Source organism: Papio anubis, chromosome 1, assembly GCF_008728515.1.
Source record: "Papio anubis isolate 15944 chromosome 1, Panubis1.0, whole genome shotgun sequence".
Taxonomy (NCBI): domain Eukaryota; kingdom Metazoa; phylum Chordata; class Mammalia; order Primates; family Cercopithecidae; genus Papio; species Papio anubis.
In genome coordinates, this window is record NC_044976.1 from 45,384,862 (window position 1) to 45,407,649 (window position 22,788).

General features: G+C 38.9%; 2 protein-coding genes across 6 annotated transcripts in view; one reads left to right on the forward strand and one right to left on the reverse strand.

Annotated features, from left to right (window-relative positions):
* LOC101014805 (putative inactive cytochrome P450 family member 4Z2) overlaps positions 1–22,788 on the forward strand; it is an 87,652-nt gene that overhangs the window by 16,977 nt on the left and 47,887 nt on the right. Inside the window, 2 exon segments of the mRNA XM_009208012.4 lie at positions 6,663–6,771; positions 6,774–6,852. Of these exon segments, the coding sequence (XP_009206276.1) occupies positions 6,663–6,771; positions 6,774–6,852 (188 nt within the window).
* LOC101014098 (cytochrome P450 4X1) overlaps positions 12,144–22,788 on the reverse strand; it is a 111,070-nt gene continuing 100,425 nt past the window's right edge. For 3 of the 5 annotated variants that reach the window (XM_017961261.3, XM_009207975.4, XM_021941308.2), the window contains 4 exons: positions 16,661–16,794; positions 14,610–14,674; positions 13,735–13,817; positions 12,486–13,239 (listed from right to left, as the gene is read on the reverse strand). In XM_017961261.3, the coding sequence (XP_017816750.2) occupies positions 13,065–13,239; positions 13,735–13,817; positions 14,610–14,674; positions 16,661–16,794 (457 nt within the window). In that variant the 3' untranslated portion in view covers positions 12,486–13,064. Of the gene's footprint in view, positions 13,240–13,734; positions 13,818–14,609; positions 14,675–16,660; positions 16,795–22,788 lie in introns of all 5 variants that reach the window. The other 2 variants (XM_009207969.3, XM_003891835.4) reach the window with 1 other exon arrangement.

The following is a 22,788-nucleotide window of genomic DNA, read 5'->3' on the forward strand; positions in this document are numbered from 1 at the left end:
AATAATAAAAAGTATCTGGTGAGGTAGGAGAGGGACTGAGTAAGATGAGTAGCCCTCACTCAGTTACTTATCTTTTATGATTTTCAGCTTACGATGCTCTGTTTCTTCACACTGATATTTATGACACTCCTCTGAGCTGTCAGGGGTTGCTCCCTCAGCTCTTCAGGCTTTGACTTGAGTGTGATGTATCCAGGAGTTGATTCCTGTAAGCTTTACTGCTGAGGGGGTTGAAAGAAGAACAGTGTACGGCCTTTTCCAGCTTGACATAGGGAAGGAGACAGAGCTGAGAGTTTTCACCAATACCTAATTTCCTGGGTTAAATAAAGGTGGTTCTATTTCCTGGGATTTGGTTCTTGCTGGTTGTGTTAATTTCTATTGGAAGTGAGCTAGGGAGTTTACATGCTTAACCAATTGAGAGGTTTCCTGCCTGAAACAGTCTCTGAGCACATTGATAAGTTTTTTGTCCTTTCCCAAGTGAAAAGCTTGGCAAAGGATTTTAAGGATTTTCCGTTGGCTGGAGGCTGGCAAATAGAGTTTGCCATCCTGACTGTAACCATCCTGAGAACCGAAAAGTATGCCCTTGAGAAGTGACCTATTTTATTTCTGCGGGGGAATACTGGGGCTTAATTTCTCTTATGAAGCCTTCCTAAATTAGAAGGGGCCTGAAGTATGTTGATGCCCTGAGGCTTCCTTGCCTTTGACTTAGCTGCCTGATTAGCTAACGTATTTTCTTCGGCTACTTTATTTGTTCCCTTTTGATGTCCCCTACAATGCAACCCTCCTATTTCTCGTGGAAGGAAAACTGAGGATAATAACCTGCTAGTTTTGTGGTGATATTTTATAGGAGATCCATTGGTGGTCTTCGTTTTAAATGGCAGCATGAGCATGGAGAGCTAAGAAAGCATACCTGGAGTAGGTATAAATGTTAGTTGCCTTTCCTTGCTTAATTCAAGTGCTCTTGTAAGAGCTATTAGCTCAGTTAATTAAGTGTTTGTGCCTCGGGAGAGACATTATTTAGAGCAACTACTGCTTATCCTGCCTTATGTACTTCTTGCTTTACTGGCTGTTTGTTAGCTAAGCGCTCCCCCTAGAGGACAGTGATTCTGCCTCATCATGTGGCATGTAAACAGGTAAACTATTTCCTAGGGTCAATTTGGAGGCTTTTTTTTTTTCACTCATAGAGCAATTATGACAATGGTTTGGAAGCACGTGTACACAATAGGTTCTTCTAACTGCAACTAAGGTTAAGAAAAATATTGGAATAGAGTTTTTCCTGAGATGCCCCTTCCGGTCGTTTTATGGGAAGAGGGGAGGCCTGGATTTAGAGGAGAGAAAGGAGACTGGCTCTAGTGTTTAGAAGGAGGTCTGCTTTCCTTCCTTTAATTTCCAGAATCACCCGGGGCTCCTGTGCTGTAATGGCAGTTTGAGCCACTGGAGTTGGCATTTGAGCCCCAGGACCCATCAGTCCTGCTGGACCATCTGTGAGAGTGGTCCTGAACGCAGTGGCCTCCACCTCTGGGGGCAGTTCCATCTCCAGTGATCTCCGCCACAGGCTGGACAGGGTCCAGCTGGCTTCGTCTTGCTTCCTGGGCATTCCTTCATAAAATGCCCTGCCCTGCCACACCGATAGCAACTAGTGGATGCACCTCGGGGATCCTGGACCTTGCAAGCCTGCAAAGCTGTTGCTAGAGCCTCTGTCCTTCTCCTGAGCTTTCTTTCTTTCTTTTGGGCCTCCCCCAGTCCCTATTAAAAAAGACCGAAGTGGCCATCTTCAGGAGGCTCCCTAAGGTGCTATCTGGTCCTATAGCTTGCTTCTGTACTTTCCTTCTAATATTGGGAGCTACCTGTGTAATAAAGTTGTCCTTCAGGGTGAGCTGCCCCTCAACTGAATTAGGGGATAAGGAGGTGGGTTCTAGTACAGCCTCTCTCAGTCTTTCCATAAAGGCTACAGAATTCTTATCTGACTTCTGGTCTATTATAGACAGTTTAGAGTAATTGAGAGGGTTGGTCCTGGTTTTCCATAGACCTTCTAACATGCATATTAAAAAGCGCTTCCTTTTCCATTTATCTTCTCAGTTATTGGGGTTCCAATTAGGGTTGTTAACCAGAATTGCCTCTCTCCCAATTGGAAATGGAGTTTTTGCTATTTCTTCACTTTCCCTATCTGCTTTCTTCTCTTTTGCTGTATTATAACAGATATATTGATCATCTCCAAGATTCTCTGCTGCGTGCAGAGCTGCCTGCTTTTTCGCTGCTGTGAGGGTCGGGTTTAGGAGCAGCATAACATCCCTCCCTGTGAGGTGAAATACCTGAGTTAAATTTTGGAAAGCCTCTATATACCTATCAGGGTCATTAGAAAATTGGCCTGTCTCTATTCATTTGCCTAAGGTCCTATAATGAGAAGGGAACTTGAAGGGGCCCCAAGTAATGGGAATCCTCAGACAGTTTCCCTGGAGGTTACTTCTCTAATTTGGGGGAACTATTCTTTTTTGGGCCCGCCTGATATGATTGTTAAAAGAGTTGGGTTGGTCTTACAATGTTTGCAAAGGTTTAGTAAAAATGCCATGCACTTGTGCAAAAGAAAATGAGTTGCTTTTCTTCTTGAAGTCCTGAGGTTAAAGAAGTTCCAGTGTCTCAGAGTGCACTCCAGAGGGGTGCAAGCTGAAGATAACCTGTTACCCATCTAGAAAAAGATGTGAGAGTTCTTTTAGTCTCCTTCCTTTCCATATGACCCAGGGTGGAGGACAAGACAGGGGAGCATCCTTCTGGCTGTTTTCCCTCCCTGGTTCTTGGGTCCCGGTGCCCTGTTAAATATGCCATCTATGGTTAAAGGCGTGGTCCTCCGAGCTATGGAACCGGATGAACTAAGTGATGCTTTACCCACACAACCTTAGCTTATCCACCTTGTGTATTTCCTCTTTTGCCTTCCTACCCCCTGTGTAATCTGCCTGGCTCCCCAAAAAATGAGAGACTGTGTCATTTTTGCACAAGCCTCCTTTAATGGAGGCAATGTGCCAAATTGCATTTACCTTAGAAAAATGGTTCTGATTAATTTCTAAACTTAGAATCCCCTTACTAAGTACCATTTTAATAGGAAACAGACTAGATGCCTTAAAAGAACAAAGGAACTGAGTGGCTATTTTCCTGCTGATGGGACAATATTGAGACTAAAATTTGGCTATGGAAGACATTTTACTCCTAACTGCTAAAGGCAGAACTTGTGTGCCAAGCACCTTCAACCTTTATTATAAATAATATCTTTATTTAAGGAAGAGAAATGGTGGCTCAAAAAGTGAAGTCAACTGCTCAAGATGACATGCCTAAAACTAACAAAGCCAGGATTTAAGACAATTCTGGTTCAGTCCAAATCCCATGCCGTTTCCATTGTACCAGATGACACCATGTGAACATGGTGTTCACATCATCATTTTCCTTCATCATCTCCAAGTGTTCAATAAATATTTGCTGAATTTAATTGTGCTGAATTATGTGAGGGAACAAAAATAAATAAATACTCTGTGAGGGAACAAAAATAAATACTCTGTGAACTCAACTTTCATTGTTTTGGCTACCTTTATCATGTGAAACACAAGTCTTCCTAAACCAGGACTACTAAGAACAGGGCACTGCAAAATGAGATGGATTTGGAAGTGACCTAGAATTGCCAGGAACTAATGACTTGTTAAAAAAAAATTATTTTCTGCTGAGCATGGTGGCTCATACCTCTAATCCAGCGACTCAGGAGACAGAGGGAGGGTCACTTGAGGCCAGGAGTTTGAGACAAGCCTGGGCAACATAGCAAGACCCCATCTCTAAAAAAAAATTTTAAAACTATCCAGGTGTGGCAGCAGTGCCTGTAGGCCTAACTACTCTGGTGGCTGAGGTGGGAGGATCACTTGAACAGGAATTCAAAACTAATCATGCCACTGCACTCCAGTCTGTGTGACAGAGCAAGACATCGACTCTAAAAATAATAATAATAAAATAAAATCACATTTTCTGATTAGAAAAAATAGTACACATTGTTTTTATTTTTAGTTAATATCTTTTTTCTTTTTGATTTCCAACTCTTAAGTTCAGGGGTACATGTGCAGGATGTGCAGGTTTGTTACATAGGTAAACGTGTGCCATAGTGGTTTGCTGCACAGACCATCCCATCATCTAGATATTAAGCCCAGCACTCATTCTCTTTTTTTTTTTTTTCAGCGGAGCCTCACTCTGTCGCCCAGGCTGGAGTACAGTGGCACAATCTTGGCTCACTGCAAACTCTGCCTCCCGGGTTCAAGCGATTCTCCTGCCTCAGCCTCCCGAGTTGCAGGGACTACAGGCATTGCCACCAGGCCTGGCTAATATTTTTGTATTTTTAATAGAGACCGGGTTTCGCCATGTTGGCCAGGCTGATCTCGAACTCCTGACCTCAAATGATCTGCCCACCTCAGCTTCCCAAAGTGCTGGGATTATAGGCATGAGCCACCATGCCTGGCCTCATCAGCTATTCCTGATGCTGTCCCTCCTCCCAGCCCCCACCCTCCAACAGGCCCCAGGTGTGTTGTTCCTACACCACGGGTCCATGTGTTCTCATCATTCAGCTCCCACTTATAAGTGAGAACATGTGGTATTTGGTTTCTTTTCCTGTGTTAGTTTTCTGAGGATAATGGCTTCTAGCTCCATCCATGTCCCTGCAAAGGACATGATCTCATTCCTTTTAATGTCTGCAAAGTATTCCATGGTGTATATGTACCACATTTTCTTTATCCAGTCTGTTATTGATGGGCATTTAAGTTGATTCCATGTCTTTGCTATTGTGAATAGTGCTGCAGTGAACATACGTGTGCACTTATCTTTCTAATAGAATGATTTGTATTCCTTTGGGTATACACCCAGTAACGGGATCATTGGGTCAAATGGTATTGCTTTTGGCATCTTTGTCATGAAGTCTTTGCCCACGCCTTTGTCCTGAATGGTATTGCCTAGATTTTTGTCTGGGGTTTTTATAGTTTTGGGTTTTACATTTAAGTCTTTAATCTATCTTGAGTTGATTTTTGCACATAATGTAAGGAAGTTTCAATTTTTTCCATACGACTAGCCAGTTCTCCCAGCATGATTTATTACATAGGGAATCCTTTTTCCATTGCTTGTTATTGCTGACTTGGCTGAAGATCAGATGGTTGTAGGCGTGCAGTCTTATTTCTGGGTTCCCTATTCTGTTCAATTGGTCTCTGTGTCTGTTCTTGCACCAGTACCATGCTTTTTTACTTACTGTAGTCTTGTGGTATAACTTGAAGAGGGCTGCAGCTTTGTTTTGTTTGTTTGTTTGTTTGTTTTCTTAGGATTGTCTTGGCTATTCGGGCTCTTTTTGGTTCCATATGAATTTTTTTTTTTTTTTTTTTTTTGAGACTGACTGTCACTCTGTTGCCCAAGCTGGAGTGCAGTGATGTGCTCCTAGCTCACTGCAATCTCCACCTCCCGGGTTCAAGTGATTCTTGTGTCTCAGCCTCCCGAGTAGCTGGGATTACAGATGCCAGCCATCATGCCTGGCTAATTTTTGTATTTTTAGTAGAGATGGGGTTTCATCATGTTGGCCAGGCTGGTCTTGAACTCTTGACCTCAAGTGATCCTCCTGCCTCGGCCTTCCAAAGTGCTGGGATTACAGGCTTGAGTCACTGCACCCAGTCCCATATGAATTTTAAAACATTTTCTAATTCTATGAAGAATGTCAGTAGTACTTTAAGGGGAACAGCATTGAATCTATAAATTGCTTTGGGCAATATGGCCATTTTCATGATATTGATTCCTGTTACCCAAGAGCATGGAATGTTTTCTCACTTGTTTGTGTCATCCCAGATTTCTTTGAGCAGTGGTTTGTAGTTCTTCTCGAAAAGGTCCTTCACTTCCCCTGTTAGATATATTCCTAGATATTTTATTCTTTTGTGGCAGTTGTGAATGGGAGCTCATTCATGATTTGGCTCTTGGCTTGCCTGTTGTTGGTGGAAAAATAGTACACATTAATTGTTAAACAAAATTCAACAGACAGTAAAGGAAATTAAAACTGCCTGCAATCCCATTTGGTAATACTACTATTTTCCTTCAATATTTTGTCTATTCAACTTGTATATTTTTAAATTACTATTATCTCACATATACCTATGTAATACATTTCTAATACTGCTCTTTTCACCTAATATTAAATCATGAGCTTTTCCCTTATCATTAAGAAGTTATTCAAAGACATAATTTTAGTTACTACATAATGTCCCATTTTATGGGCGGTCCATACTTTATTTTACCTTTCTCTATTTTTGGCCACTTACGGTCTTCCCTTCTTTTGACTATGGTATTAAACATTCTTGTACATAAATCTCTTGTGCAATTTTTAAACATTTTCTTAGAGTTTATTCCTTTAAGTAGAATTAATAAATCAAAAAATATGAATGTCAGTGGGATTCTTGATTTATTCTGCCAGTGGAATTCTGTTGAGTCATTTCTTTTTACATCGCCTGGTGTTCTGTTAAGGTTTGAAAAAAAGTAAAATAGAAAAATATATGCCAAATTAGTTGTATTAATTTTGAATTTAAAACACTTTTTGTATCATCATTGCTATAATTGAAAAAGATAACAATCCATAGCCAGCTTTGATAAAGATCATCACTGTCATTTTTTAGAGCAAAAACATCAAAGACTTCTCTGAAGCAGATCTCCAGGCTGAAGTGAAAACGTTCATGATTGCAGGACATGACACCACATCCAGTGCTATCTCCTGGATCCTTTACTGCTTGCCAAAGTACCTGAGCATCAGCAGAGATGCCGAGATGAAATCAGGGAACTCCTAGGGGATAGATCTTCTATTACCTGGTAAGATCTGTATGCCTATTTCATCCTGAATTTTCTTCTTATACATTTGATTATTTCTCTCTTCTGGTATCAGTGAGTTATTGTGCATTGAGATAGTCTGTGTGCATTTGAGAGGGTAAGGGTGCAGGCTAGAGTCCTATGTTATTTAAAGATTATCACTAGTTTTTATATAGAAAAACATTGTGTCAGTCACACAGTATTCAGTATGCCCTATTTTATTCCTTTCCTCACTTCAGGCAATGGTACAGTTGCGGAAGGAATAGTCTGCCTGCCTTAATTATGTCACGGAAGGCAGGAATGTAACAAACCCCTCTTTCTCCAAGATGCAAATGGACTTCTTAGGACTCCAGCTTTTACCACCTTAGATTGTCCAAGATGTTCAATCACTTGACATGAAAGAGAATTCACACCCCTCTTCCTCATCACCATCTCTGAACCTTAAACACTGCCACCCCACAATTATGATTATCCTTGAGATGCTGCGTATTTATGGTGTTAATAAAACCAAACTGATCATGTTTTAAAAACTTTTAAAATGGTGAAACATAGAACACATTCAAAAAGTACAGGGAACAGATGTACAGCTTAAAATGTTGTCTAACAAACAGCCATATAGTTGCAACCCTGGTTTAAAAGAAAAAAATTGCACATGACTAGCACTGCTAAAAACCTCATGCCTGCCTTCCCATCGCAAACCCCCTCTCTTTCTCCAAGATGTGAATGTTTTCCTGACTTTAATAACATTCATTCTTTGTTTTTGTTTATGGTTTCGTTGCTGCCATGCAGGGTGCCCTCCTTAGATAGCTGAGCACAGTTGCTTTTTTTTTTTTCTTTTTCAGTCTTCCAACACTTATAGAAACAATTCCTTGTGTTATATTCCTCTGTTTGAACTACCTACTGCAGTTTCCATTTTCCTCACTGATCCTTAAATGTAAGAGTTGCATTCATATAAATTACTACTACAGACCCCACAGTGAATGTCATGTAAAGAAGACAAAACTCATCTTCTTTTAAAAAATACATAAAATAACCTGTGTCTACCAATCACTAGCAGCTCTTCCTGTTCTTTCCCCATCCCAGCCCTGCATTTCGGAAATGCACATGAATGGAATCTTTGAAAATTAAATATTGATTTCCCATTTACTGACACACTCTTTCTAGATTATTTTATTTTCCTATTGAATGATTTCCATTAAAATGTTTTATAATATTATGTTAAGCATTCAAATGTATGCTAATCCAGAGACTTAAAATTTCTTTTAGGAATTGAAAAAATTAGGTAGACTGGACAAAAGATTGCATCAAGGCAATGCCTTCTGGTAAGGGATACCATCTTGTCTCTATGGACGCAGAAAAGAGCACAGTTGTCCATGATATCTTCTAAACCAATAGAAAGATAAATTTCCCTGGCCCCCAAAGAGATCAGAACAATAAAGATGCTGTTTTCAAATAGCAAATAACACAGGAAACCACAAATATGGAAATAAAGCCAGAAGGATATGTCTCAGACTCCCATAAGGAAACAAAACTTTATTGAATGTCTACTCTATAACAGACACTATACTATGCCTTTACATAAGAACTCTCCTTTCATCTTCTCAATAACATTATGAAGGAAGTGTTGCTATGGTCAGTTTGACAGGAGAAAACTACAGCTCATGGAGATTATTCAGCTACTAGGAAGTAGAGCCAGGATTTGAAATCAAATGTGACTTGAACCCTAAAACCCAAATTTTCTAAAATTTAGCTTGTGGGAGTAGCTGCAGAAGACAGTTGGTTCCAGGGTGACTGCCATGAACACCCTCAGGTCTCCACATGTTGACTCTGTGGTAGTGGATGTTAGTGAAAGCCTTCATCTGACTTGCCAATACCATAGACCCAAAACACTGGGGACTTAGAAAGACGTGAGAACTGTCTCTAAATACATAAATAGTTGCCAAGGCTCCAAGAGTTTTGGGTCTGCTATTCAATGACTGAGAGATCTTGGGTATGTCACCTGATCTTGTTGAACTCCTCTTTACTCATCTGGAATTGAGTGTAACAATAATACTACATACATCACAAGGCGGGTGGTACAGATTCAATTATATAAAAGTAATAAAAGAACTCTGAAAACTATCAATTTATAAAGAAATTTTGAGTGTGCCAATGGGCAAGTCATAAGAAAGGTTTGGGTTCAGTATTCTGAAACACTTTTGTGAATAATAGCTGCCTAAGGATGGAATGACTTGCTTCCTGAGCTAATGGGTGCCTCCATTACTAGACAGGGACATTGCCAATGTTCTTAATACTTAGGCAGAGGAAGGGCTCTCAATTGGGTCTAGACATGGGTTCATGGTTGACCAATGCCATGAAATCATAGACACATTGTTGGTGCTAGGAGCATGTACAAGTTTCTGGAGAAGATTCATGATATTCTTCCTATTGGGGAAAATGTCTATGATTCAGAAAAGGTAAAAAATAAAAACAACACTTGATATAACTGGCAACTTGGTTGGACATATTACACTTTATGGAAAAAGTTTAAGGTTACTGTTCAAGAAACTGAGCACTCTTTTTTGCTTCTGTGTCACCTCCCAGTTGAGGGAACAAGAAGAAAGAGTCACAGTATTTTGTCCAAGCCTATGTGGCTCCTTCAGGATGCTTGCCCACCCCCTCCATTTCTGGTTTACAACTGGATATTTGGTAATGAAAACTACTCCTTTCTTTTCTCATGAACCTCTTAACGGTTTTTATAAAAAGTAACAGAATGGGAAAAAATCACAAAGAAGAGTTATAACCAAGGATTATTATCCACAATATATAAAGAACTCATAAAAATCAGTAAGAAAAAGACAACTCTATAGAAAAACAAACATAGTGTACAGATAAATCACAGAGAACAATACAAAGATAAACATAAATGGCCAACAAATGTTTTTAAAATTTTAAATAACTTAAATATTAAATAAGGAAAATAGTTAAATAAATTACAGTACATTCTCATTACAGAATACCATGAAACCATGATAAGGAATGAAGTAACTTTTATTAAGTGAAAAAATCAGTGACAATATAGGCATTGTCCAGCAATTTTCCATTGTTATTTTAAACAGCCCTGAAACAAACAGTAGAAATATACTGTTTGTACCAAGTAAAAGCAAACCGATCTTGATTATCAGGATAGACAGGAAATGAAAAGAAAGCACTGATCACACCAGTAACAGCTGACAGCTTACTTTAACAAAAAGGTCCTGTATAGAGGAGTTTCAACAAGATAATAATTCATTTGTCTCCTACATAAACGTCTTTCGAAGTTAGATGGTCCAGAGGTAGTCAAGTAGTTTGCTCTACAAGGTCATCCTGGCACCTAGGCTCCTTCTACACTGTTGTCCTGCTCTTTTCAATATATGGCTTTCAGTGAAAGATCTAAGATAGCTGCTCTAGCTCCTGCCACCAGTCGCCTTTACGAAACTGGGAAGGAGATAAAAGCAAAAGGGAAGGCATGTCCTTTTCCTTTTGAAGATATTAGCTGGCTGTTGTACACATCACTTCTGCTCACAGTTCTGCTCAAAATCTAGTCACATGACACATCTCATTGAAAGAGAGGCCGGGAATTATGGCAACCATGAGCTCAGCTAACATTTCTATTTCTTTAGGAGTGGAGAAAGGATGTTCAAGGGACGTTGAGTCACCTTTGCCACAAATAGCTTATGTTTTAAACATGGACTGGGATGTGTCCTTTAAAATAGAAGCAGTATAAAGGGTAGTATTGACTAGGAAGGGTGTCACATCATTTACAGTTCAGTAATCAAGAGTCATTCAAATTTCCTGCAGGCCATCTGAGTTAATTTATAAAGAAAATAGCAAGGCTCACCACAAATATTATTGCTGTAAGTTCTAGAATGCACCAAGCACACATGACCATAGGGGCTGTAGGCTTCCACTTACCCTTACTCCATGCTAAAGCACTGGACATAGGTTACAAATTAAACTGGTGGCCAGGGAAAGCTGCCCCCAAGTATTGGTGATTGATATGGTTTGGCTCTGTATCCCCACCCAAATCTCACTGTAATCCCCATGTGTTGAGGGAAGGACCTGTAATCTCCACATGTGGAGGGAGGGAGGTGACTGGATCATGGAGGTAGTTTCCTCCATGCTGTGCTTGGGATAGTGAGTACCCGGAGATCTGAGGGTTTTATAAGTGTTTGATGGTTCCTTCTTCAAATGCTAACTCTGTCACCTACTGCCATGTAAAACGTTCCTGCTTCCCCTTTTCCCATGGTTGTAAGTTTCCTGAGGCCTCCCCAGCCATGCCGAACTGTGAGTCAAACCTCTTTTCTTTATAAATAACCCAGTCTTGGGTAGTATCTCTATAGTGGTGTGAAAATAGGCTAATACAGTTATCTTTCCAAATAGTGCATATGGACACAGAGAAGGCAACAGGAAAATAGGATCTATATCAGTTATTTGAACCCTGCCAGATATTTTTATATGGGGTATTTGAGGCCACTACCTTTGAGAACTGAATCCTCTCTATCCCCTCATAAACTCTTGGCAGGATATGAGTTTTGTCACACTAAGCATAGAGACTCTTCTATGTGGTTAAGGGAATTCTTGGTCTCACAAGCTACCTTCTTTCTCATACTTAGCCTCTCTCCTTATTAGATGTCTCAGGGGCCTACACCACTTTTACTATAGGATTTAGTCATAACCACAATGTCCAGCAAGGCAAAGTATTGATGACTGCATAGTGAGAGCAAACCAGTCACAAGTACTGTCAAAACTGTTCCTATAATCAAATAGGATATCTTTGGTTAGTCTTCCTAATCTTAGATTTCTCCCAGTCCCTAACCACCTATTTCCAATTAATAAGTCCTAGCTTCTTTACCAAATGCCACCCAAATCCATTTCACAGTCATTTCCCTTCAACTTCACCCTTGCCAAGCCACCACCATCTCTCCTCTGTACATTGCAACAGCTTCCTAACTGGTTTCCCTGTTTCCCCACTCTTGCCCCTTCTAATGCACTTACTTATTCTCCGTATAATGGATGTAAAACTTGCTTAAAATGTAATTCACCTCGTATCTCACCTCTGATGAAAGCCCTTCAAAGGCCTCCTCCTGCACTTAAAGACAAGTCTAAATTTCTGATTAGGCTCAAATGAGTGATGAATCTGGAAATTATGAAGACATTTCCCTTTAGGCTGTACAAGATTACCACCAGGAAAATATGCAGAATATATAATATTCTAGATAAAGGCTTTCTTATCCAGGGCTCAAAACCCAGAAACCTTAAAAAATATAAGTATCTTACTTCATGAAAATCTAAAAGGTTTTATATAGTAAAAGACATCATAAATACAGTTTTTTATGAAAAGTGACAGAATGGGAAAAATTACAAAAAATAGTTATAATCAAGGATTATTATCCATAATATATAAAGAACCCATAACAATCAATAAGAAAAAGACAGTTCCACAGAAAAACAAGCATAAACAGTGTACAGACAAATCACAGAGAACAAAACAAATATGAACATAAATGGCCAACAAACCTGTTTTTAAAAAACTAGAAATAACTTAAATGCCCAATAAGGAAAATAGTTAAATAAATTATAGTACATTCATACTACAGAATACCATAAAGCCATGATAAGGGATAAGGTGAATTTTTATTAAGTGAAAAAATCAATAACAATATAGGAATGATCACATCTATATGAACACATTGCTGTATTTTACATAAAAAATGTATAGGAAACAGCCGAAAGAATGCACACTAAATTATTCTGTTTTCAGGAAAAGCAGTAGGATTGGTCAGGGCATAGACTCTAGGCTATGTGAAGTGAGATTTAAAATTTTTATTCTACATGCTTTTCTAGTGTTGGGAATTTTTGATAGTGAGCATACATGCACTTATTACTTGCGTAATTCTGAAAACTATTTTAAAAACAACAGAAAATATAGGAAAGTCTATTGGTGTATATAGCATTAACAGTAGTGAAAGTTTAACGGAAAAGATCTGAAGATCTCCCAAAGTCATATAGAAACAGATCTAGCTGACACACTGTGTACCTAGAAATGATTTTGGATCATGTGTAGCTTCACAGAGACCCCTATCCCACCAACCTCCAATCCTCCCACCATACATTGATCCCTTTCTATCTGCTTGGATCATTAGCTGTAAATTTAACTTAAAAACAAAGTATATTTAACCATTGTACCCTGAGATCTAACATTCAGAGAGTTTCTTCAGGTGCAAATACATCCCATTCTTGGGCTTGAGGATAGAGTGGCTGGAGAAAGTAGGAGGCCTGGTGGGGTCTGGAGTCACTCTAAAGTGGAGCAGAATCAAAGCAATGGCCACCTTTAACTGAATCATGGCAAACTGCTGCCCGATGCAGTTCCTGAAGACAAGAGGGAAAGAAAGCGATACTTGAAAAAATGATGTGTCTTCTGACTATATTATAATACTAGCACAAGAAGTCTACAGTACACAGTAAAGCGACATTTTTCCACCTAATGCCATTGAAACTTTTGAACTTTAGACTTAAATTGTTTACTGTGAGAATGTGAGCTGGGAGGCTCCAACATGATGCCTTCCCTATAACAAGGTGGCAGTTGGAGTTACTCATGAAATTATTTATCTCGCTTTGAAGGTGGACTGCATTGAGCCTGTGAGCAGTAGCTTACATTGTGGGACTGCTTTCGAGGCATAGCCAAAAAGGAGGTGACAGAGAATAGGATTGTCCTTTGTAAAACTAACTGATCCTTTGGGGCTCAAATAGGCACCAAGATCTATGGTTCCCTGGAAGAATTTACAGAGCTGAGGAGCTGAAAGGAATAAACTACTCTCAAGTAAACATCTTTGGATACTTTGAGCAACGTCAAATTGTTCTCACCTTGATCCAGCTGAGAATGGTAAGTAGGCATAGGGGTGTCTCTGATCACAATTCTCCTGAGAGAACCTCAAGGGGTCAAAGACCTGAAATGAGAGGACAAGCCCACCACCATCCCCAAAACAACATGAACACATTTCTTCACCTACTACCTAGCACTGATCAAGAGAAATATAATGTGAACTGCATGTGTAATTTAAAATGTTCTGGTGGCCACATTTTTAAAACGTGAAATTAATCTTAATAGAGTTTATTTAATCAAAAATTTTCATTCCAACCTGTAATCAATATAAATAATTACTAAAAGGAAATGTTTCACATTTTTTTAGGGTACTACATCTTCAAAATCCAGCGCGTATTTTACACTTACAGCACAACTCAATTCCAACTGGCCACATTTCATGTGCTCAGTAGCCGTATGTGGCCCGTGGCTACTACACTGGGCAGTGCACCTTCATACCTGCAGACCTTACAGCCTCCCAGTTGATTTGTCTGATACCCAGGGAAACAAAAGTACTATGGCAAGTGGTATTATTTTCACTATGGAGATACATCCACCTAGAAATGGATGTGCATCCACTTAGAAATCAAGCCTAAATGATTATGTGGCCAATTGTTACAGAGACATACACCCCAGCTTCCTATTACATGTAATAGATCTTAAACCTTAGTGGCTTTTGTGAAAGAAATCACTGATACGCGTCAAGAGTGTTTCAAGAACATAGAATAGTTTTACATTTCTTTTGGCTTTTACGTTTATTTTTGTTTACTTTGTGTCATTTCCCTTAATTATATAGCCACTTCTGTGCTTAGCTACCAAAAAGTGACTTGCACAGCATTAGTTCTTGGAAATATTTACGTACAAGAGAGAATCATACCTTTGGGTTTTTCCAGACAGCAGGGTTGTGGTGAAGACCCCAAATACTAAGAACCACGGTGATCCCTGAGAAAGGAGGGAAATAAAAGAGATTGCAGGAGAAACAGCAAGTTGTGGGCTACTGTTATACTGCTCTTAAACAAGACTTTGGTTCTTGAAGGGACGAGCTAGCTCCTGGCAATGCTCTGCCTGCTGTAGCTGATGACACCAGTGAGGAACACCTAAGAAGATGCGGCTTGGGTTGGCACCTTAGCTTTCCACACAACAATTTACTTAATTCATGATTCTATCTTAAGTAGCTGTTGGTGTCATATCGAAGTGATAAACCATGCTTACGTTTTCTGCTATGTTTGGAAATTACTTAAATATTTGTTTTTTGTTTTTGTTTAGAGTCAGGGTCTGGCTCTGTCACTCAGGCTGGAGAGCAATGGTGTGAGCATTGCTCACAGTAACCTCGACTTCTGAGCTCAAGTGATCCTCTTGCCTCAGCCCCCCAAGTAGGCAGGAATACACGCATGCAATACCACGCCTGGTGATTTTTTTTTTTGTAAAGACAGGGTCTCCCTGTGTTGCCTAGACTAATCTCAGACTCCTAACCTCAAGGAATCTTCCCACCTTGGCCTCACAAAATATTGGGATTATATGCATCAGCCACTGTGCCTGCCCTAAATACCTCTTAATGGACTATTAAGCTCCTCCTGGAGACAGTTTGGGTATTAAAGCACAGAACTGGCTGGGCGCGGTGGCTCACACCTGTAATCCCACTACTTTGGGAGGCTGAGGAGGGCTGGTCTCAAGGTCAGGAGCTTGAGACCAGCCTGGCCAACATGGTGAAATCCCATCTCTAATAAAAATACAAAAATTATCCAGGCGTGGTGGTGTGCACCTATAATTCCAGCTACTTGGGAGGCTGAGGCAGGAGAATTTCTTAAACCTGGGAGGCAGAGGTAGATGTGAGCAGAGATGACGCCACTATCTTCTATCCTGGGCTACATAGCAAAAGTCCATCTCGAGAGGAAAACAAAAAAAGAATAAAAAAGCACAGAACTGTGATTCCATCATGCAGATACAGTGACAAATTTCTACTGGTGCCGTTCACATATGGAAAGTAGAGAGAATTTTGGCAAATATCCATGTGGTTTGGGGAGAAACAGAGTACAAAACAAAGGAGAGAGAATCTGAGGGTTATTTGGTTTCCAGAAATAATTCTAGTTTCCAGAAATTAATTCTGGGTCTGTCAGCAAAGTTACAGTAACTGTTTACTGTTACAGGCTGTAGGTGTTTGCCACAAGCAATCCTGTTGGCTTGCTTCCTAAGACATGAATTAACAGAACATTGAATCAGATAAGTGAAAATATATCTCACATGGCCCCTCTGCTACCTATAAGCCCTGGTCAAAAACCTGTGTTGTTCCAAAGAGCTCTAGGCTCCAGACTCAGGGCCTCTGCACGAGTTCCAGCTCTGCTCACTTCAGTTAACCTCATCTGTACACTGGGGCTCCCTCTGGATTTCTGGCCACATCAAAAGTATTTAAATGTGTTCAGTAAACTGTAAGTCATTGTATAAGCATCTGTTAACACTGGATTCCAAGGGGAAAAATGAGATAATGGGTTTAAAGGCTCTATATGAACTATTAAATGTTGCACATTTATAAAGGTGATATGATGATGAGGTCAAAGACCCCCTTGGTCTTTCAGATAAAGATACTGGTGCTATTTTCTATGAAATTTCAGCTGGGTTTCAAACTCAGTCAAACAAAGGTTATCTTAGAAATGATGTCCCATAATGGAAGGGACCCTGGGTTGGATTCCAGAGACAGGGATTCTGGGTTTAGCTTTGCTGCAACTGGCTATGTGCCTTTGGGAAAGTCATTGAAATTCACATCTGATCAAAGCATTATCCTCTGAGCTCCTCATAGGTGATTAAACCTAAGCCACTCATTAGCATTATCTTTTGATTTCTCCAAGTGTTAAGAGACTCACTAATCTTTGTCACTGTGGTCTCCAGGATCCCACAGCCTCTAGGAACTGCTTAGGAAAAGAACATAAAGACCTGCAGGCAATGTGCATCCATCTGGGAAAGTAAGTGGCTTGCTGAGATCTCTGGAAATGGATGGGACGGCAGGAATCAATCGGCACGTCTCCTTGATGCACATTGTGGTGTACGACATCTCACCCAGCTGGTCCCTGTGAGGATGAGGGAGGGAAGGGACTCAGATATCATATCCAGTTTAATTTTTTTCTGTTCTATATTTGTTCCTGGTCATTATTACCCTCAGGTCAAAGCCAATTTGCCACTGGGCTATGTAACAGAATTTTAAAATGGGACTCTCTGTTTTAGGATGAGCTGAGGCCCCAGAGGCAGAGGAACCAAATAAATATATCATATATCTTTATTATAAAGTGAGCTGCTAAACTACCAGTAAAACATTTGCTAAGGAGATTTCTGAAAACCAGTTTTGCAACTCTTAGTTCATCATATAAAGTAATAATGCAAAAAAATGGCGAAGGATTGAAGAGGAGACGCTTAAGAATTTTGAGAGAAAAAATTCTTTAAAGTGTTGTTGGAATGCCAGAGTGCCATGGAAAAGGAAGGGTGCTGCCCCCATCTTAAACAAGAGGCTTCAAGAGAATCACTTAGATGATTTGACTTGTGCTCCTTGGAGATTGGGGAGTACAGGACTAACGTGAAAGGCTGTAACTCAGAACAGACAGAAAGGCAGAGGACAGTAGCGGAGGCAAGGCAAGGATGTGCAACTGTGCCCTTGAACCAATTAACTGGCAAGAGGGAGAGCTCTGGGACCAGCTTGAAAAAGACTCTGCCTGAGGACAAAGATTCTCTTGTTCCCTGAATCACCACTGGAAAGTTCTAGTGAGAGAGTCTCCAAGAAAGGGAGTTTCTCCTTGAGAGAAAGGGAAGCATGGAATATCCACCAAGCCCTTTGGTATGATCACAATATTACCAGCCCTTTACTCCTTATCCCCTTTCCTCCTAAAACCATTCCTGGAAGGGCCAGAAACAGCAGCTACTGGGTATTGGGGAGCTGGTCAGTAAGAATAAGTCAATGATAAACCCCTTGCCCATTGCTGGCTTCTAGGCCCAAAGAAGTACCAAGCCGGGATGGAAAGAAAAGCTCAAGTGGATAAGCATTTGAAAGTTTCATTACCACACTGGGCCAGACAGTTTAATTACTGACACAAGACTGTTCTTGTGATTTAAATGAATGAGAACTCTATGAGACCCACTCAGGATTTTTCCCCAGAGACTTGCTCTACAAAGCAAGTTTAAAGTTTGTAAGTGGGAGAAGAATAAAGTTTTGTTTTTTTTTTTAAATTTGCATCCTACCTAGTTAGATTGGTTCAATAAAATGACTGCATATAGTCTGTTTATCTTACTGTGTTTTTATATGTTTTTCTGATTACTTATTTTGAATGCAGGCTTTGGCCATTAGGTAATGTGAAATTCTAATTTTGAATTCTTTCTTCCTCAAGCTCAGGATAAATAAGAGTAATTCTGGCTGGGCGCAGTAGCTCACGCCTGTAATCCTAGCACTTTGGGAGGCCTAGGTGGGTGGATCATCTGAGGTCAGGTGTTTGAGACCAGCCTGGCCAACACGGTGAAACCACGTCTCTACTAAAAATACAAAATTAGCCAGGCATGGTGGCACATGCCTGTAATCCCAGCTACTCAGGAAGGCTGAGGCAGGAGAATTGCTTGAACCTGGGACGCAGAGGTTGCAGTGAGCCGAGATCATGCCACCGCACTCCAGCCTGGGCAACAAGAGCGAAACTTGGTCTCAAAAAAAAAAAAAGAGTAATTCTGTTTACCCTGGCACTTTGCATAATTAAAAAACCAATTTTGCCATTTCAATCATGGAACAAAAGTTATCTTCCAAAATGTAGGAGAGATAAAGACATCTCCAGATAAACAAAAGTTGAGGGTGTTCACCACTACTAGAACCACCTTACAAAAAAACACTAATATGAATTTTCCAAGTTCAAATGAAAGAATACTAATTAACAACATGAAAACTGAAAACAAAAATCTCACTGGTAAAGGTAAATACATAGTCAATTTAGAATACCCTAATAACGTAGTGGTGGTATGTTAATTACTTCTGTCTCTAGTATAAAGTTAAAAGCCAAAACTATAAAAATAACTGTTGCTACAATAATTTGTTGAGGGATACAAAATCAGGGGACACATCTCCAAAACTAGGTAAATTATGACATCAAAGACCTAAAATGGAGGGCAGTTGGCAGAGTAAAAGTGTATAGGTTTTTTAAGTGTGGAAAGTTAAGCTGCTATCAGTTTAAAATAGCCTTTTATAACTATGCTTCATGTAAGCCTCATGGTAACCACAAAGCAAAAACCTATAGTAGAGCAACCAAAGATAAAAAGTAAAAATCAAAGTACATCACTAGAGAAAAGCACCTAATCACAAAGGAAAAGAGTAAGAGAGGAAGAAAGGAACAAAAGATCTATAAAACAACAAGAAAACAATTAACAAAATGGCAGTAGTAAGTCCTTGTCTGTCAATAATTACCTTGAATACAAATGAATTAAATTCTCTAATCAAAAGGGTGGCTGAATGAATGAATGAAAAAAAAACAAAAAAACAAAAAAACAAGACCCAAGCATATGCCTCTACAGATTCTCATTTCATCTTTAAGAACACACATAGAGTGAACGTGAAGGGTTGGAAAAAATATTCCATGCAAATAGAAACCAAAAGAGAGCAAAGGTAGCTTAACTTTTATCAGAAAAATTAGGCTTTAAGACAAAAACTGTAAAAAGAGACAAGAAGACCATTATATAATGAGAAAGGGGTCAATCAATCAGGAGGATATGATAGTTGTAAATAAATATGTGCCCAAAATAGGAACACCTAAATACATAAAGCAAATATTAACCCTATTCAACAAACTGTGCTGGGATAATTGGCAAGCCACATGTAGAAGCATGAAACTGGATTCTCATCTCTCACCTTATACAAAAATCAACTCAAGATGGATCAAAGACTTAAATCTAAGACCTGAACCGTAAAAATTCTAGAAGATCAGAAAAACCCTTCTGGATATTGGCTTAGGCAAAGATTTCATGACCAAGAACCCAAAAGCAGATGGAAAACCAAGCTGAAACAAAACAAAACAACCCCAAACAATAAAAACAACAACAAGATAAATAGGTGGGACTTAATTAAACTAAAACGTTTCTGCACAGCAAAAGAAATAATCAGCAGAGTAAACAGACAACCCAAAGAGTAGGAGAAAATCTTCACAACCTATACATCCAACAAAGGTGTAATATTCGGAATCTACAGGGAACTCAAACAAATTAGCAAGAAAAAAAAATCCCATCAAAAAATGGACAAAGGACATGAATAGATAATTTTCAAAAGAAGACGTACAAATGGCCAACAAATATATGAAAAAATGCTCAACATCACTAATGATCAGGGAAATGCAAATCAAAACCACAATGCAATACCACCTTACTCCTGCAAGAATGGCCATAATAAAAAAATCAAATAATAATAGATGTTGGTGTGGATATAGTGAACAGGGAACACTTCCACACTGCTGGTGGAAATGTAAACTAGTACAACCACTATGGAAAACAGTGTGGAGATTCCTTAAAGGACTAAAAGTAGAACTACCATTTGATCCAGCAATCCCACTACTGGGTATCTACCCAGAGGAAAAGAAGTCATTATATGAAAAAGACACTTGCACCTGCATGTTTGTAGCAGCACAATTCACAATTGTAAAAATATGGAACCAGCCCAAATGCCCATCAATCAATAGTAGATAAAGAAATTGTAGGATGTATATATAATGGAATACTATTTAGCCCTGAAAAGGAACAAAATAAAGGCATTTGCAACAACCTGGATGGAAATGAGACCAATATTCTAGGTGAAGTAACTTAGGAATGGAGAACCAAACATCATATGTTCTCACTCCTAAGTGGGAGCTAAGCTATGAGGATGCAAAGGCATAAGAATGATACAATGGACTTTGGGGACTTGGGGGAAATAGTGGGAGGGAGGTGAGGGATACAAGACTGACTACAAATTGGGTACAGTGTATACTGCTTGGGTGATGGGTGCACCAAAATCTCACAAATCACCACTAAAGAACTTACTCATTACCAAACACCACTTGTTACCCCCAAATCCCAAAATCTAGGGAAATAAAACAATTAAATTAAGACAAAAACACTGGTGAAAGAAATTGAAGAAAACACAAGTTGAAAAATACCCTGTGTTCATGAATCGGAAGCATTAATACTGTTAAAATATCCACTCTACCCAAAGATTCAGTGCAATCCATCAAAATTCCAATGGCATTATTCACAGTAATTGAAAAAAAAAAACCCTAAAATTTGATGGAATCAAAAAAACTCAAACAGCCAAAGCAATTTTGAGCAACAAGAGCAAAGCTGGAGGCATCGTACTACCTGATCTGAAATTGACTACAGAGCTCTAGTCACCAAAACAGCACAGTGTTTCTAAAAAAAGAGACATATAAACTAATAAAACAGGATGAAGAGCCCAGAAATACACCCACACATTTATTGTCAACTGAGCTACAAAGGTGCCAAGAACATACAGTGGTGAAAGGACAGTATCTTCAATAAATGCTGTTGAGAAAACTGGATATGCACTAGTAGAAGAATAAAAGTGGATCTTTATCTCACTCCATATACAAAAATCAACTCAAAATGGATTAAAGATTTAAACATATGACCTGAAACTATAAAACTACTAGGAAAAAAACATAGGGAAAGCTTCTTGATATTATTCTTGGCAATGATTTTTTGGATACCACTCTGGAAGTATAGTCAACAGAAGAAAAAATAGATAATGGTTTTGCAGCAAACTAAAAAGTTTCTGCACAACAAAGGAAACAATCAACATAGTGAAGAGACAATTTAAAGGATGGGAGAACATGTTTGCAAATGATATATCTGATAAGGGGTTAATATTCAAAATATATGAGGAACTCACACAATTCAATAGCAAGAAAACAAATAACTTGATTTAAAAATCAGAAAAACCTAAAATAACATTTCTAAAAAGAAAACATATGAGTGGCCAGCAGGTATATAAAAGAATGCTCAACATCACTAATCATCAGGGAAATGTAAATTAAAACCATAACGAGACATCACCTCATGCTCATTACAATGGTTATCACCAAAAAGACAAATGTTGGTGAGGATGTGGAGAAAAAGGTAAATTAGTACAGCCATATGGAAAATGGTATGGAGTTTCCTCAAAAAATTAAAAATAGAACTACCATATGATGCAGCAATTCCACTTCTGTATATATAACCAAACAAAACGAAATCAGTGTGTTGAAGAGACATCTACATTCCCATGCAGCATTATTCACAATAGCCCAGATACAGAATCAACTTAAGTGTCCATCATTGGATAAATGAATAAAGAAAATGTGGCATATATATAAACAATGGAATATTCATTAGCCATAGAAAAGATGGATATCTTGTCATTTATGACAACAGAGATGAATTTGGAGGACATTATGCTAAGTGAAATAAGCCAGGCACAGAAAGATGAATTCCACATGATCTCACATGTGGAAATCTAAAATATGGAACTCACAGAAGCAGAGGGTAGAACAGTGGTTACCAGGGGCTGTGGGAGAATGGGGGATTACAGGGATGTTAGTCAAAGGATATAAAATTTCAGTCAGACAGGAGGAATAAGTTTAGGAGAAGCATGGTACAATATGTGATCGGAGTTAATAAAAATTTGTATACTTGAAAATTGCTAAGAGGGTAGATTTTAAATGTCCTCATCACAAAACATAAGTATGAGTTAATGAACACGTCCATTGATAGATTTAGTCATTCCACAATGGGTACATATATCAAAATATCATGTTGTATATCATATATATACACACACATATATATAACATGTATATGCACAATTTTTGTCAGTTAAAAAAATTAAAAATGATTACTTAACATTGTATTTTGTGCTATATAGATTAAACCTTTTAGTTTATGGCAGGAAAGGGCTTTATTTCCTTATAAAATGAGATCTCTAATATACTTTTATAATGTCAAATTTGGTTTTACAAATGTTCCAATTGAGTTGACTTTTGCATATGAAATATGGTGTTTTTTATCTGGTCATGCTGCTG